This window comes from Thermothielavioides terrestris, chromosome 2 (assembly GCF_000226115.1).
Source record: "Thermothielavioides terrestris NRRL 8126 chromosome 2, complete sequence".
Taxonomy (NCBI): Eukaryota; Fungi; Ascomycota; class Sordariomycetes; order Sordariales; family Chaetomiaceae; genus Thermothielavioides; species Thermothielavioides terrestris.
The window spans coordinates 1784275-1802938 of record NC_016458.1 but is presented as its reverse complement, the minus strand read 5'-3'; the positions used below and the strand labels follow the sequence as shown (position 1 = coordinate 1802938).

The following is an 18664-nucleotide window of genomic DNA, read 5'->3' as shown; positions in this document are numbered from 1 at the left end:
GTGAGCAACCGATATGGGTGTGGGCGACGTTATCAGGTACCTACCTAGCCATGTTGGCATGGAATATTATAGACCAACTTCAACAGGAAGTGAGGGCGCTGTAGCTTCTACCTAGAATGCAGCTTCCTTAGGTGTCTGACCAGTTAGCTAGGCAGAAAACTGGTGTTCAATACACTGCTTTATCTACCTTATTCAAACATGCATCAATCGAACTTGGATTCTGGAGAGTGATGAGGGGCAATAAGGCCGAGATTGATTGGCTATAGACCCCTGTCAAGAAGCGGGGGCAAGAACCAACTAACAAAGAAAGCAGGAGTGTCCTGTACCTCACTGTTGTTTGTCCGCCAGGCATTTTAACCACAATAAGGCCCTCGCTGAACTCCACCTGCTTTTTCCTGCAGCATCCTCTTCATGTTACATACCTACACAGTAAACCTCCCTTCATTCGCCAGAATGGCGGGCTTGGCATTCGAGAACAGCAACCTTACGGACCTGCCACCCATTGAAAATGAGATTCTCGAGGGCGCGCCATCCTCGACCTGGCGCGACTTGAGGAACCCGAAACTACGCCGGTTCCCCAGACACGGCGCCGAGATTACATGGCTCGATTTTCTCGGCCACGGAATAGCAGGCCTCGTGTTTAAAGTCACCATCGGCGGCGGCGATCCGGTGGCCCTCAAAATTGCAAGCTTCCCACTCTCCCGCCTACAAAGAACCCCGACCACTGACGAGACCCAGTTCTGGCGGGCACGGCGCCCCAAGCCCCGGCCCCGGCCCAACGACGACGGCTTCATCCAGGACGAGTGGCCGTTCGAGGACGAATGCCGCAACGTCGCCCTGCTCGAGAAGCTCAAGTGGATCATCACCACCGCCGACGCAGACCGGCGGCCGCTTCCCATACTGCGACGGCCCAAGACCGCGCACGACATCGCCGCCAACCTGCGCGGCTTCAGCGACGAAGCCCGTGACTCGCCCCGCCCGACCCGGCCGCCCGACGACCCCATCCCAATGCCGCCCGTCCCCGCGCTGACGGAATGCTACGGCTGGACGACCGTCCGCCGCGACGCCATCCCCCGCGTCAGCCCCCCGGTCTCGGACTACGTCGACGCGGACATCGACTGGCACTGGGCGCTCGTGTACGAGCTGGTGCCGGGCGCGCCGCAGGATCTGGCCGTCGGCCAGGCGCACCTGGATTTTTTCTACGCCATGGGGTTCGCGATGGAGGCGTACAAGCCGGACAACTGGCGCGGGGGCCGGCTGGTGGATTTCAATGATGTGTCGGCGCCGTTTAGCACGGGGTGGAGGCTGTCGGCCGTCGCGGTGCGCGACGCGCGGGCGTGGTTTTGGACGTTGGGCTTTGAGGATGAGAGGAGGGTGAAGCGCAGGATCGTCACGGGCGTCGGGGGCAGGGCGGTGCGACGGACAGGGAGAGAAGGTGGTTCTGTTCCTGCTTCTGTTGCCGTGGACAACATCCAAGGTGCCGGAAAATTCAAGGCTTAGCTCGGTACAGAGTATTCAGCGTACGTGAAATTACCAGGGGGCTCCACTTGCACTGATTTCAGTTGCCCCGTCTCCTACGGAGAGGGGGGAGCACAAATGAGGGACGCACATCAATTGTGGGACAAACAAACCGCTATACATTTTCTTAGCATTTACGTTTGTACTGGCTTTGAACCTGAGCCACTAAGCCAATTTACACTACATCACTTTCAAACTTAGCAAAGCTATAAAGAGGGTACTAAATAGCTTAGAGATATAATTATTTTTAAATTAGTTAAGTTGTTGTTAAGTTATTGCTTGATTTTTCCTAATTTAAAGTCCCTCCTTAAGGTCGCTCTGAGAAGTTAAAAGAAGAGGAATATAGAGAAGAAGTTTAAAAAAACTATAATAGCTGAACAACAATTTGATCAATTTAAAAATAATTATATTTCTAAGCTATTTAGTATCCTCTTTATAACTTTGCTAAGTTTTAAAGCAATGCAATGTAAATTGGTTAAGTAGTTTAGATATAAGACAATGGTAGCTAGGTGGACTAACGCGAATGCTCAGAAAATGTAAAGTGGTCTGTTTGTTCTGTCGATTGTCCCATAATTGATGTGCGTCCCTCATTTGTGCTCCCCCCTCTCCGTAGGAGACGGGGCAACTGAAATCAGTGCAAGTGGAGCCCCCTAGTACTGTGAAAGGTACGGGAGTCTAGGTGGTACCTTCACCCTCCTACGGCGCTCTAAACGTATCACTGTCCATTAACCCAAACCCGTTTGCAACTGACCGCCGGCCAAACAATCGCTATAGCAACCAGCTTACCTCGCTGCAACCCGATTTTAAGAATCGCCCCTCGCTCTATACAATCGCCCCTCGCTCTATGCAATTAAAGATATTTGAGCTACCTTACACCTTGCAATACCTCTAGGAGCTATAGGCAGGGCGTATATAAGCTATAGGCAAGGTGTTATATACAACTGTGGCAAGGGCACCTATAACCGCACCGTGGTCAGGGGTGACGAGTGTTCCCCTTAAAAAGGGAACCTCGCCCGTAACCCCTTTGTAGAACAGTAGACTATATCAATATACTTTTGTAATATATACTAGTGTTTAGGAGTGCCGCCTTATCGGCTAACGAGGCTAAGAGGCATTGATCTTTCTTATCCTTATATATTTACCGCTAGATAGTCACCGAGTACTATTAGCGTATAACAAGTGGTACCTACTAACGATTCGAACCTATTCACTTCCTATCGAGGGGAGCCTAGTTCGGCTTAGACGATATTACGAGTTACGCCTAGCAAGTTATATAGAGTAACGCCTAAAGTAGATAATGCTCCTTTATAAAGGAGTAAGCTTTGGAATATACGATTTATAACGAACTAGTTTACGACCTAAATATCATTACTCTAGTATCAAGTATTTATAAAGGGTTAGAAGCTAGATAGATTTAAGCCTTATAAACGTTAACGTCTATAGGAATATATAGTAGACACTTAAGTTTATTAAGGATTTTAAGATTATTTATAACGTCTAGTAGATAACTACTATTAATCTCTAAGAACTCTAATACCTAAAAGCTATAGTATTACTCGAAGAGGTATTAAAAGGAGACGCTTATACCCAATAATATATTGAAATACTATACGTCTTAGAGTATCTTTCCTCTTAGATACTCAACAATTATATTCTTTATATCTACTTTACAACTATTAGATATAAAGTCTAAATAGCTATTAGTAAAAACCTTATCCTAGACCCTAGGATCGAAGATACTACTTCGGAGACTAAGGACTTAACTTAAGAAACGCTAGAGACTTTAAGACTAGAAAGTCAAGGACTACTAGAGACCTTGAAACTATAAAGGACCAACGTTTAGCAACTAGGACTAGCTATATCGCTAGAAACATTAGTAAGAACTAGATATAATCCGACTAAGGATTAGCTAGCAACTTTACTAAGTTTAACCTTCTAAGAGCAACTAGAGCCCTAAGATACGCTAACTATTCCTTAACAAAGATACAAAGCCTATATCGTCAATAACTCTAATTTTAGTAGCCGCTACTAAAGATAGTTAGAAGGATTATAGGATCTACTACTATAGAACCGACAACCTAAAGAGGAAGACTTATTATCTCTAATAGCTTAGCTAATTAGTATTTTCGACTAAGTTCCTTAGCTACTACTATAAACGTTAAGCTAGCTATCTTAGTATTTATTTAGATGTCCTAAGCTAGATACGATTATCTAGGACCCTAGAATAGAACGTATAGACAGTTTAGTCGATTCCAATGTCTCCTTACTATTCTAAAAGATGCTAAGCCCGCTATATAGACAATAGCCGCCCTAAGAGGGGCCCTCTAGCCAAATATCTAGACCCTTTAGGCAAGTAGCTAGAGCTATAGACAACTAGGGCGCGTTTACTATATAGGACTTCCTCACCTAGATAGCTAGGATAATAGAGAACCTAAATATTATAATCGAAAAAGCGAATAGAGCTATAGGCAGAGAAGACCGTTAGACCGAAACTAAGGACAAAAGCATTATATCTTTATAGGTATCTATATCTATAGTAAAATAGAAGATCTAGAACACTAATCTCTTTTAGCTAAATATAGAGAACGAAGCTAAGGAACTCTAGGACCTATAGTACAATAAACAGTAGCTATACTATAGGGATATCAACCTTTAGGTCAAATAGGTAGATTAGATTATTAGATACTACCTAATAAGAGAAGAGACCCTATATATAGAGATATAGACCCTACTTTAAGGATTAGCGCTATAATAGTATAAGTAGCAACTATTAGCTATAGAAAAGGCAGTACTTACTATATCTATAAAAGTATAGACCGAACGCTTAAAAAAAGAGTTTAGTATCAAAAGGTACGAAGTAGAAAAATAGCTAAACAAAAACTAGTATACTATAAAGGACAACTATAAAGATAAGCTAATTAGAAAATTCGCTATAGAGTACTTTAAATATATATATATCTAGGGAGATACTACTAAAGAGCAACGTCTAATATACCTCTACAACTACCTCTATCTAGAACTTCGTTAGTTATACCTTAAACTAGATACAACTATAGAGATAGATATATTCCTTAATATCTTTGATACTAAAGTGTATATCGTTAAGGACAAGCTCTACTAGGACGCTACTAAAGGCTATATCATTAGCTATAGCCTTATCGCCAATAATATAGATATAGAGTATAACGACAAAGGACAAAGAGACGACTAGGAGGATAGTAGAGCCTTTTAGATAGGTAGAGGTAAAAGAGGATATCGCGACTATTAGAGAAGAGATAGAGATAGACTCTAGCGATTTAGAAATAACTAGTATAAAGATAGTGATCGAGTACAACCATTTAGTGATTGAAACTTCTATAGCTCGACTAGATATAGAAGAGAATATCGACCGTTCAACGACTATAGAGGAGGAGTTAAACTATTCGACGGCTAGAGAAGAGGCGATAATAACAACTATAGAAGACAATCTCAATAGCTCTAACAGGTTTAGATATATATATATAAGAGATAGTATAAAGATAATACCTTCGTATACTATAATGAGATTATAGTAATAGAGGACGATAAAGACGCTAACCTTTATTGTAAAATGTTAGAGAAGACTAGGTATATTCTTGTCGATAAATATAATATTAAAGCCAAGGACAAGGAATTAGAAGACAAGGAAGCCGATAGTTCTTACTACTTGTATTATACCTTTCGCTAGCCTAGCTTAGGTCAAAGCAAATAGCTACAATAGCTTCCTTGGATTTAGCAATATATCGTTTATAGTAGAGTCTTTACAATATATCGTAAGCTTTTCGAGTATATAGCCAACGATAGCGACAAAGACAAATATAGACCTATACAACTTTAGATGGACTATTAGTACAACCTTAGTGATAACGAGGACGAACTTAATAGTAAAGATATAAACTTCACATTGACCAAAGGATAGATTATAGAAGCGTAGCCCTATATACTACTACTGAAAGCGTTAGATAAGTAAGCTATATACCTTATAATCAATATTAGTATAAACCTAGGTAAGCTAAATACTAAAGTTTACTTCGATATAGGTAGTAATACTAGCCTTATTGATAAGGAGTTTATCTCTAAGTAGGCTAAAAACCTACGTTGGATTAACGTAAAGCTATACTTTGTCAAAGGTGTTGGAGCCTATATAGAGGTTAAGAAGTAAGTCGAGTTTAATTTCTATATCTAAGGAATCGTCTATAGTATCAACGTAGAAGGTTACTTTATAATAATAGCTAACGTTATTAAAGGTTTAAAAGCAAAGCTATTAATCGAAACTAACTTTATACTCTATAATAGAGTAAAAATTGACTTTAATATATCTACCTATTACTTCTAGTCCGTTTACAATATAAAGGTGAGAGTATATATAGAATAGAAGAGAACGATCTAGAAGGTGAAAGCTATGAACACTATAATGGTCGTACCTATAATAGAACATCTGATTGAGACTATATTCGAGCCTATAGATATCGACGACAATAGTCTAGGTAGCTAGAAACGTAAGCTCTACTTCGCTTTATACGTCGAAGGTATCCTAGACGCTATTATAGATACGAAAAGCGTATACTAGGCTATTATAAGGAATAACACTACCTACCTAATCACTATTGTTGAAGGTCAGTGTATTAGATATCTTCTTTAGTATAGCCTAGAGGAGGACATTTAAGCAATAGTATAGAACTTTATATAATAAACCTAGGATAACGTTGTAGATAGTAAATATATATAGGTTACAACAACTATATAATAGGAGCTTAGCGGTAAGGAACCAATGACGGAAACATTAACAAAGGATAAATATAAGCCGCCTACTAAGCAAGAGTTCTATACGCTATCTTATAGCATTGAGAAACTAGACGATATCCTATATATCAAGTTAGTAGTAGAGGTAAACGTCTATAGTAGGGACAAATGGTATATAGAAGAAATGAAGGTACTACTAGATAAGTATAACGTCTTCTATAACTGTAGCATTGTCCTTATACTAAAGGATTAGAAGATAAGGATCCTACTTGTCGATAAATAGTAGAATTAGCTTAAGCCCGTTTAGATCTACCTACTAAGCACTAAGGACTAAGCGATTATTGACGAAGAGTATAACAAGCTATAAGCGTAAAGAAAGATAGACTTTATAGACTAGTCAACTCTTATCGCTTACCTAGTCTTCGTAGTCTACTATATAGTCGTTAGAAAAACGAAAGGCAGAGCTGTAGTAGACCTTTGGCCTTTAAATACGTTAGTAGTACTAGACGTATATCCATTGCTTAACTAGGACGATATTATAAATATAATAATAGGCAATACAATCTTTATAGCGTTTAACGTCTTTAGATTCTTCTTCTAGCTTCCTATCGTAGAAGAGCACTATAACTATATAGTAGTTATTAGTCCTAAAGGTTTAGAACGTTTAAACGTTGTACTAATAGGATTCAAAAACTCGCTAGCCTTCGTATAGCGCTTTATAGACTGCTTGTTCTATAAGTATAAGCATTTTATATATATCTATATCAACGATATTATTATCGCTAATAAGAATATAAAGGAGTACCTCAAGTATATTAAAATAGTTCTTGACATCCTCGACAAAGTATACGTTTACATTTCGGTAGAAAAATCTTTTATAGCCTATCTATTAGTTAGACTTCTCGGCTATATAGTCAATAGTGAAGGAGTAGCTAAGATAGATGATAGAATCGCTATATTTAAGAAGCTTAAGTTTCCTAATACTCTAGAAACCTTAGAGTAGTACCTAGGTATAGCCAGATAGCTATATAAAGGCATTCTATAGTATATAGCGAAAGTATAGCCTCTATAGGACTATAAAACTAAGCTCCTTGCCTAAGGGAGAGTGAACGGAGACCTTCTTATCGCTAAGTCAAAGAACGTTAGGAAGGTATTTACCTCGAATGCTAAATTCGAGCCTATACTAGTAGAACTAGAGTCCTTTAGGTTACTATAGGAACACCTATATAAGTAGTACTTCCTATATTATTATTGCTTTAACAAGCCGTTGTTTATTAAACTTGATATAAATGGCAAAGGATATAGAGTAATCGTCTTTTAACTCTATAGCGAGTAGGATGGCATTAGTATCCTTAGCTAAGATATTCTAAATAGCGAGATCTAACCTATTATATTCCTCTCCTATCTGACCTCTAATATAGAAAAGAAGTATAGGAGTATAGAAGTAGAAGTCGCTACTATCGTTTAGGTAGTTAGGAAGCTCTAGAAGATAATATAGTTAAACCAATATTCTATAAATATCCTAATAGACTATATAGCGACTAAAGGCATTATAAAGTATATATCTCTCGCTACTATAGACTTTATAAAAGCCAATTTAAAGTTCGTTAACGTTATAAACTAGCTATCCTAGTTCGACCTTAACATTTTCTATATACTAGGAAAGCTCAACGTTGTACTAGACGCTTTATTACGTTTATCGACCTTCGAGGAAGACGCCTTTAACGAAGCTTAAAACAATACTAACGAACTAGAGGACATTTGGTTTACTACTTAGATTAACACTAAAGAATACTATACTATAGACACTAGTATCTTTAAGCTAATTATTAGTAACAAGTTTAAAGCTAAGTTAACTATAGCTTACCTTAACGACTATTAGTACAACAAGATCATTAGAAGTTTCTATAATATAGAGGAATAAACTAAGAAGATCGTTAAGTAGAAAGAACGTAAAAAGCGAAAAGGAGAGCTATATAGAAGGTAGTACCGAAAACTATAGATTAGGCTCTATAAATTGAAGGACAGTCTCCTTTACTACGTCGATTGTAAAGGAATAAAGAAGCTTTATATCCCTAGCAACTATATTAAAGATATTCTTACCATTGTATATAACAACATTTACTACTTTGGTATAGACAATATAATAGCGAACCGCTTAGCATTCGCTTTTAACTGAAAGCGCTAGATAGTATATAAGTATATCTAGCACTGCCCTATATATAGAGAGAACTAGACTTTAAGAGAGCTAAAGCCTAGAGACCTTTAGCTAATTTAGACGCTACTATAGCCTTTCTATACTATTACTATAGATTTCATTATTAGTTTACCTACTATACCTTCTAAAGGGACACTGTAGTCGACGAAGAAGTACCTAATCCTCAACGCTATATACACTATAACCTATAAGTTTAGTAAGAAAAAGCTTCTTATAGCTAGAAACGATAAGATATTAATAGAGGAATAGGCAGTTATAATCCTTAGAGCATTGATATATATAGATTAGGGACTCCTAGTGTAAATCATTAGCGACTAAGATACTAAGTTCACCTTTGACCTATAGAGGGAAATCTTTTATATCCTAGGCGTTAACTTCCTTTTCTCGATAGCCTATTATCTTTAGACGGATAGTTAGTTAGAAAGGACGAACTAGACGGTAGAAATCGCTATTTATATAGAAGCTATAGAAAAACTAGAAACGCTATAGCCTCTATTTCTCTTTATATTATAGTACAACCTTAACAATATATTTATAATCACTATTAGAAAGTTACTAAACGAGTTGATATATAGCTTTAAACTATATTTTATTCTAGATATACTTTACTATAAGAAAGGTATCGTTGCCTTCGTTAAAACTATCAATGTCTTTAGACAATAGTACTAGGAGGAAGTAGTAGAACAGATCGACTATATAGGCGCTATTACGAAAATACGTTATAATGATAAGTATATACCTATTAAGTTCGAAATAGGAGATACTATTTACCTACGACTATACGATAGATACTATCTCCTAAGCAAGCCTAAACGAAAGTAGTCACTATAGTAGGTAAGACTATTTAAGATTGTTTATAAAATTAATAAGAACGTCTATAAGCTTGACTTCCTAGCTAGGTAAAGAGTCTATCCTATAGTTTCTATTTCTTAATTATAGAAACTAGATCAAAGGAAAGACCCCTTTAGCTATAATATAGAACCCTCTAGCCCTATAATCGTTGATAGAAACAAGCATTAGGAAGTTAAGAGAATCGTATAACGGTATATCATCTAGAGGAATAGAAGACCTAAGGTCAAGTATCTAGTATAATAGAAGGGGTATACCGCTAAGGACGACTAGTAGATTATATATATTTAGCTTGTTAACGATGCTAGAGAGCTAGTCGAAGAATATAAGAAAGCGTATCCCATTGACTAGGAGAAAGAACACTATAATAAAGGTATTGCTATCAAAGAATAGGAAGAAGTGACGGAGATTCCTTGATCTTAGAACCAAATTGTTGTAGAGCTACTATAAAGGAAGGGTAGCGACTAGTAATAGCTATACTATTATTGACTTTCTCTTTCCTTCTTTCCTATTTCCTTCTCTTATTTTTGTTCATTCTTACTTTCCTTAATAAGATATATTTACTTTAGTATATCTATTACCGTTATACTACTATTAGATATATAAGCATCGTCTTCTATCTTATAGATCTTCTTTTTCTCTTTTCCTTATCCCTTGCTTAGGATAGTACTATCGTTTTTAGTTATAAAACTATAGTTATTCAGTTCGTTAAGCGCTTTATATATTCTAGTTTTCCTATATATAGATTCGCTACTAGCCTTGACCTACAAATGGTTAGGGGGAGCTAATCTATTACTATAAAGGTATAGAGCTCTAAACCTTAAGGGTAGGAATTTCCATTTATTGGCTGCCGCTAGATGATAACACTGTTCGTCGGCTATAGTCACTGTACTATTGTTTTTATTTACTTTTAGAACAGCTTAACGTAAGTTACTATAATTTCCTTTCTCTTTATATATTAACCTCAATATATTTATTCTCTATATTATAGACCGGGCTATACCTAGGCTAGGTATGTAGGGCTACGCCTAGGATCCGTAGCGGCCCTAGGACGGACCCGTAGCGGGCCCGCCTCGCGCCCGGAATAACGTCGGTCCGAACCCACTTCGCGAACCCCTGAAAAACTCTATACGTAGGGACCGTAGCCTATACTTCTCCTTTTTCCTTCCTTAAGGTAGTTGAATAGAATATCGTACGCTTATCTGTAGACGCTATAAAGCTAGTACATTACAGTTCAACTACTTTTATATAGATAGAGCAGCTATTACTTTTAGGTATAGACGAGAGCAATACGCTAGGCGTTTCGACGCTGGTACCAAATGGGCTAGACGCTACTATAAACAACCTAGGCGTCCTATAGGTCCTAGACCTAAATTAGGTCTACGAACACTTCCAACTTTTATAGGAGACGATCGTACGTTAGAACGCAACTATTAAGGAACTTTGTATAGCTTAGATTGCTGTAGCTTAGACTATAAACGCCTTTATAGTAGCCAACGCCTAGGCTTCGACAACTGATACCGCGGCTCTAGTAGCTCCCTAGATATAGTGGAAGCGCCTCCCTATAGGACAACCCTTCGACGGTAAAAAGGAGCTCTTTGCCACCTAGAGGGCTATGATAGTGTACGTCCTAGTAGTGGACTAGGACTTTATCGGAGGTCCTTACGACTAATAGGTATTCATTTAGAGGAACCTTAGCCGGAGGGTCTAGGCCAAGGTCGTAGCCTTCTATAAGTCGGGAGGACCTAGCTACAACTACGACCTAGGAACGTTTCTCGAGTATCTTACGATAGTCTATATAAACCCCTATAAGTAGGTTATAGCCTTAATAGAGCTAGATATACTCCGCTAAGGAGACAACGAGCTGTTCTCCTCCTTTATTGTTCGCTTTAAGACGAAGCTATCGAAGGCTAGAGGACTCAATTAGAGTAATAAGGTACAACTTATTAGACTATAACGATGCCTCTCCCTGAAGTTGAAGTATATTATAGTAGGACAAGGGGTCTTATAGAACAACTATACTATAGCCGTTACAAAGTACTATAAGATCGCTATCGACCTAGAGGCCTTCTATCTAGAGGAACAATACTAGCGGTCTTAGGGTAAGCGACCTAGGCCTAACGTAGACGTAGAGAAGGATATAGATAGAGATATACCGATAATCGGGATCAATACGATCTATATTGCCCTAGCCTAGAAGGGAACCAATAGGGGTTATAGAGGAAAGTAGTAGTAGAATAGAGGAAAATGAGGTGTAAACGCGCTATAGGCGAAGTAGGTAAGCGACGAGGTATATATAGTATACTAATAGGCTAGAGCCTATATTCGTTGTAAACGCTAGGGCTACTTCGTAGCTACCTATCCCTTCGCCTTAGCTAAGAGACTAGCTCCTTAGGTCGATATCAATAAGTTGGAGGCCAAAGAATAGATAGAGGAGGACTCCCTCTCTAAGGAGGAGGAAAGAAAAGAGTAGCCCCTATACAAAGTCTTATATAGGGGCCGAAAGGACCTAGCTACTTATAGAACGAGTTTATAGAGATTAGAGAGAGAATGGATAAGCCCCTCTTTCTTATCCCTGTTTTTCTAAACTCTTTTAGTTTTATAAATATATAAGTGGATAGTAGATACTAGAGCTATAGAGCTATTAGTAAAAGAGTATATTAGAGGTTAGGGATTAAGTAAATAAGTCTACTAACTCTCTATACCCTAGGTATTATAGTCAAGGGGGTATAAATTATAAAGAAAATTATATATATCGTCTACGTTATAATAAATATCGATAGGTAGATTAGTACTGCTATATTCTATATAGTACTAGGGCTAGCCTACAACGTTATATTAGGGCTCCCCTAGATAAACCACTGTAGGATCGTACTAGACTTAGCCAACGAGGTCTTTACTATTAATTTATAAAGTAGCCTATAGGTATATAAATGCTCTTTATAGTAGAAGGAAGCCAACGCTACTCTAATTATAGGTATAGTATTCGTAGGCTTGGCCTATAGGGTATAAAGGAAGAAGTCTAAAGGGGTATAAGATACGTTCCTCGTTACTAGTATCTACGAGATAACTACTATACTAGGAGCGGCTATCTCCTAGCCCGATACTGACCTAGACCCGAAGGTCGCCCTACTAGAGGAGCTATATAACTTCGCCGACCTCTTCGACAAGGAGAAGGCGAACGACCTCCCCTCCTATCGAAGGGAGGCCAACCATTATATCCGTTTTAAGATAGGCCTAGACGAAAAACTTCCTAAGCTCCTATAGGGACCTTTGTATAATATACTAAGGGACTATCTCTTAGAAATTCGGAAATAGGTCGTAGATCTATTGGATAAAGGATAGATCTAGGTAAGTTCTTTATCGATAGCTGCCCTAGTCCTCTTCGTAAAGAAGCTAGGAGGAGGATAAAGGTTCTATATAGACTACCGAGCTTTGAACAAGATCACTAAGCAAGACTAGTACCTACTCCCTCTGATTAAGGAGACTCTTTGGTCCTTAGTTAAAGCCAAATAGCTTATAAAGCTAGACATTAGGGCTATGTTCTACTATATTCGGATAGCTAAAGGGGACAAGTACCTTATAGCGTTTTATATAAGGTTTAGACTATTCGAGTAGTTAGTTTATCTCTTTAGGCTTATAGATACTCCTACAACGTTCTAGAGATATATTAATAATGCTCTTAGTCTAACGCTAAGAGACTATATAACGGTATACTTTGACGATATCTTAGTATATTCGAGTAGGAGCCAAAAGGACTATATAAGGAAGGTATACGAGGTCCTCTAAAGACTAAGGGACATAGGCCTCAACTTAGACCTTAAGAAATATATATTTACGGTAAAGGAAGTCAAGTACCTAGGGTATATCGTAGAGGTAGGGGTCTATATCCGCCCCGACCCTAAGAAGATCAAGGCTATCTACGAATAGGAGGTACTCTATAAGGTCTAAGGAGTATAGAGCTTCCTAGGATTCGCTAATTTCTATCGCGACTTTATCCCCAACTTCTCTAAGAAGGTAGCTCTATTAATACGCCTTACCTATAAGAACGTCCCCTTCCACTAAGGCAAAGAGGAGTAGGACACTTTCGATATACTTAAGGCCACGTTTATATCGGAGCTGATCCTCGCCTAATAGGATCCTAAGAGAGAGACGATTATAGAAGTGGACTATTCTAGTATAGCACTTAGTAGATACTTGTCTCAGTGGGGAGAGGACGGGGTTCTTTACCCTATAGTCTACTACTCTATAAAACTAAGCTTTACTAAATGTAACTACACTATCTATAATAAAGAGCTATTAGCTATTATCTTATATCTCAAAGCCTAGTTGGCGGAGCTTCGAAGTATAGTAGCCCCCTTTATTATCTTAACCAACTATAAGAACTTTAAGTATTTTACCTAGCTACGTCCAATTAGTAAACGGTAGGCCTAATAGGCGGAGACGCTCTCCCTATTTAACTTCAAGCTAAAGTACTAGCTAGGATCCTAGGCCTTATACCCTAATATACTCTCTTAGCGTAAACAAGACGAGCCTAAAGATAGCTAGTATATTGCCTAGCTACTTCCTTTGATCAAAGTGTACTAGACTAGCGTATAGGAGGAGGCTAGGTTACCTATAGGAGAGATACTCTTCGAAGATAAGTAGCTCGTAGCCCTATAAGACGAGGGTATTGTTGGAGATAAGTACTACGTTTATCGGCTTTAGGCCGTTTATAACGGAGCTTAGAAGTTTCTAAAAGAGGCGAACATAGTATAAACCTAGATCGTAGACTACTCCCTTAATATATAAAGCGCGCTCTAGTTCTATAGCTGTCTTTAGCTCCTTATATAGGAGCTTCTAACTACTATAATTATCTAGTAGATCTATAACTTAGTTATATTAGGATACCTAGGGTATAATAAGCTATTTAAAATGCTCTAGAGAGATTACTATTAGGACTTTATATTGTCTAATATAAAGCGGTTCATTAGGAACTATAACTAGTACCGTCGGAGCAAGATCTTCTAGCAGCTACGTCAAGGGCTTTTACAACCTTTGCCTATCCCTAATCGCTTTTGGAAATAGATCTCTATTGACTTTATAACCGACTTCTCTATAAAAGACGAGAGGGCGCCTAACTACCTTATAGTAATTACCAACCACCTCTCTAAGTATATATAGCTCGAGGCGATATATTCGATAGGAGTAGAAGAGTGTACTCTCTAGTTCTATAATATATAGTAGCGCTTCTATAGGTTCCTAACTTAAATTATAACCGACTATAGGTTAGACTAGTTGAGTAGGTTCTAGACTACGCTATATAAAGTAATAGAAGTAGAGTAGCTCCTATCGACTTTTTACTATCCCTAGACGGATAGGGGAACAAAGCGAGTCAACTAAGAGGTATAGACTATCCTCTAGATCTTTATCTCCTTTACGTAGTACGACTAGCTTAAATACCTTCTAGCCTACTAGTTTACATTTAACAATAGGGACTTGTCTATAACTAGGATAAGCCTGAACTACCTCCTCTATAGGTTCGATATAAGCCCTATACAACTTATTATAATCTCAACGGCGTTTATAGCGACCTTAGAGAGCTACGTTGCTAGGTTCCTCCGCTATCTAAAGGAGGAAATAGAGTAGACCTAAGTAGCTATCGTATATATATAGTAGTAGCAGTAGACGAATATAAACTGCTCTTGCCGCCTAGCTAAGAGGTTTAAGGTAGGGGACGAGGTATAGCTCTCTCTATATAATATAAAGACGAACCGCCTTAGTAAGAAACTCGACTAGCTAAATGCTAAGTATAAGGTAGTTGTAGTACCTACCCCTTTGACAGTAACGTTTAATATACTAAGTAGTCTATACCCAACCTTCTATATCGATCTAGTCGAGCGAGTAGCCTCCGATCCACTCCTTTTATAGAAAGTTATAGATAAGCGGCTAGACTCTATATAGGTTACGTCGGAGGAGGGTATTCCTTAGTAGGAGTATAAGGTAGAGGCGATCCTCAAAGCTTAGAACACTAGAGGGAAAGGAAACAATTGTAACGTATATATCAAGTAGATAGATTACAATAAACCAACGTAGGAGCCCCTAAAGAACTTCTTAGATACTACTATACTCGACGAGTTTAAATAGGAATAGGGAAACGTATAATACAACGATAGGCTAGTATTGAACTAAAGGAGGAAGGGAAAATGCAATGTTTATATATAGACTACCCTATAAGAAACGACAACGATAAAACGAATATAGCTCGATAGTACCACTAGGCATATAGTCACCCCGATATATCTAGCTATAGCCTTATTACAAAAGAACGATAAGAAAAATATAAGCGTAGAGAGGCCCTAACACGTCAACTAGGTCTCCTTCTTTAGATATAGGTAGTCCTTTAGCTTTACCTTAGCGTCAATCCTATAGTATTATAGGATACCTAGGTACAAGTTGAAAGGAGGCGAGGTTAGCGGCCAATATATTATCTACTCTAGGATCTTTGAGGTAGAGTAGAGGCGGATATTAAAGTTACTGCAACTACTCTAGTTAGTAGGTTAGTTCGATAATGGGTCGAGGTATAGGATAAAGTAGGAGCGGGGCTATAGTAGGGGATAGAGCCGTCTCTAGCCCTACTCTATAGCCTCTTCGTCTCTAGATAATACTATATCGCTAGTAGGTAGGTACTTGACACCCTTGTTAAGCGACAAGAGCACCTTTATAATTAGCTATCTATTAGACTCGCTAGGGGTTTAGGGTAGGGGATTAGCACGCTTCTAAGGGACATAGGCGAGGTTCTCGAAGAGAGAGGATAGATAGCGCTAGGGACGTAAAACGAAGGGAACTAGGGTAATATCGTACTTAGTAGGAGTTGTACTATAGTCGCTTCGTAGAGAGGGGCTAGACTATAGCAAGCTTAAAATATAGTTGATAAGGCGGTTATTGGTATTAACGACTATCGTAATAGCGTCGACTAGATAGTATATATCGTACTAATAGGCTTCCTCGTTACTTATTAAGCGATAAGTTAGGTAGGCGACTAGCTAGGTAAAGCGGTCTAGGGAGGAGGTAGATAGATTATAGGGTACTAAAGCCCTATAGTAGCTTAGCGTAGTAGGAGAGGCGACTAGGGTCTAGGGGACAATGTAAGTTGGGGTCCACTTAGTAACGGATAGAGGGAGTAGTGCTAGCTAAGTAGGAACACGATATATCTATACGTTGTTAAAAGTAGTCTAGAAAGACTACGTCAACTTCTAGAATTCGCGTTTAAAGACTATATAGCGAGCGGGCTATAAGCTCGTCTTCTTCTAGGCTAGGGTCTCAATAGCCTAGCCTATATCATATACTTTAAGGATTTTCTTTAGACTAGACTGAAGGCAGGGGTTTATTGCCTACAATGTAGAGTTCTACTCGTATATAGTATAGGCCCTCCGATATTCCTTATAGGATTTGCTACGACCAAGGGTATATTCGACCTTAATGCCGCTAAGAAGGCGAGCAATACACTATATATAGAACTCTCCTTTGTTAAGGAGCAGTTTATTTTCTTCGTCGTCGAAGTCTCCTTCGACAATAAACTCGTTAATCGACAGCTTATCGTTCTTTTGGCGATTATTTCAGTTCTATAACATCATAGTTAATAAGCGACTTAGATCTGTAGCAGAGTCGTCCTAGAAGTACTTACATTATAGTCTTCGTTATTATTACTACTAGAATAGTGGCCTACGCTACTACCTTTAAGAGTAGTGGCGGCGACTAATATTTTAGCGTTCCTATATATAAACGTAGTAAGCGAGTTTTAGAACTATATCGCTATCGAGGAGAGGGACGAAGAGACTTTTATAGGAGCCGAGGCGGTAACGAGCAACGTGCTCGAAGGTGTAAGTAGACGCGAGGTAGGGGCGCGAAAGAAAAGAAACGTATACAAAGCAGAATAGGGAGAACGATATCACTATATAAGAAGGGGGAAAAACGGATTATAGGGGAGGAAAGGGAGGCGCGCGTTGGGTATAGGAAGAAAACACGAGAAAGTCAAGTTACGTAGAAGGAGGGGTTTAAATGACAGTAGGCGGGGTTAGATCGTATATAATCAGCGGGTACACTCAGTACAATATAGTTGCGATATACAAATGTATAAAGCGAGGAAGGGCCAATTAGCGGCTTGCTAGGCGATATAAATAAACAACTCGAGCCTAGGCAATAGGATAGCTATAAACGGCAAGGCCTCAATAGGCAACTACGCTAGACTACCCCAATAGCGAGGTAGGCGCTATGCAACTGGATAGCAAGTGCCAGCGTCTATTACGACTAGCACTACACTAGACCTGAACCGTACTCGATACGACGTTATATATACTCCAATTTAGCTACCCAACGGGGCGGGGGGGGTATATTATAGACCGGGCTATACTCGGGCTAGGTATATAGGGCTACGCCTAGGATCCGTGGCGGCCCCGGGACGGACCTATAGCAGGCCTGCCTCGTGCCTAGAATAACGTCGGTCCGAACCTACTTTGCGAACCCCTAAAAAACTCTACGCGTAGGGACCATAGCCTGTACTTCTCCTTTTTCCTTCCTTAAGGTAGTTGAATAGAACATCGTGCACTTATCTGCAGACGCTATAAGGCTAGCACGTTACACTCTATAACAATTTTATACTATAGTCGTTTACGTTCGCTATATAATCAATTATTAGACGTTTTCGCTACCGAGCTATATATATTTATATAAGTTGCTACCTATTGGTATATATTTATACTATATTTGTAACTCGAAGTATTCTATTATATATCTCTATAAGACCTATATCGCTAATAAGAGCAACTATATAACTAGTTCCCTTGACCTATTGACGTTATTAAGTAGCAAGGCGCTTAAAGACGATTATATCGACATTATAGAAGGAGATATATATCTAGCTTTCGTTATATATAGAATACCTCTTTATACACGAAAGACGTTTACTAAAGGCTATACTACTAGTACTTAAAAGAGGGAGAGCGCTCGCCTTATTGTAAAGTAAGTAGAAGATATAAAAAAGGCTACTAGTATACCTAATATACCTTTATACACTATAGAAGCGTATACGTCTTATAAAGCTATAACCAAGTATATTGCTACTAGAGCCGCCTATAACAACGAAATGATAGCTACTAAGGAAGCTGATATAGCTAGAGCGATTCAAAATAGCTTAAAGACTATATATAAAGAACAATAGTAGGCTATTACCTTAAGCCCTATCGTAATCTCCAACAACGAATATAAAGTAACTAAGGACAATAATAGAGCGTTGGACAATAATATAGTGTAAGAACATTTAAGATCTCTCTTTACTTA

The 18664-nt window shown here is 38.8% G+C and overlaps 3 protein-coding genes across 3 annotated transcripts; all 3 read left to right on the top strand.

Moving 5' to 3' along the window:
• Positions 1 to 267: 267 nt before the first annotated feature.
• THITE_2112159 (uncharacterized protein) lies at positions 268 to 1808 on the top strand. The gene is made up of 2 exons (XM_003651591.1): positions 268 to 684; positions 739 to 1808. Exons 1-2 carry the CDS (start codon positions 454 to 456, stop codon positions 1498 to 1500), a joined length of 993 nt encoding a protein of 330 aa, XP_003651639.1. The 5' UTR covers positions 268 to 453; the 3' UTR covers positions 1501 to 1808.
• Positions 1809 to 7075: 5267 nt separating this feature from the next.
• Positions 7076 to 7282, top strand: THITE_2046114 (uncharacterized protein; the record flags this gene model as incomplete). Its single annotated transcript, XM_003651590.1, has 1 exon — positions 7076 to 7282. A coding segment is annotated over one exon (207 nt), but the record flags the coding sequence as incomplete, so codon positions are not given.
• Positions 7283 to 13039: 5757 nt separating this feature from the next.
• THITE_2048768 (uncharacterized protein) lies at positions 13040 to 13276 on the top strand (the record flags this gene model as incomplete). The annotated part of the gene is made up of 2 exons (XM_003651589.1): positions 13040 to 13126; positions 13172 to 13276. Coding segments are annotated over 2 exons (192 nt in total), but the record flags the coding sequence as incomplete, so codon positions are not given.
• Between the last annotated feature and the right edge of the window lie 5388 nt (positions 13277 to 18664).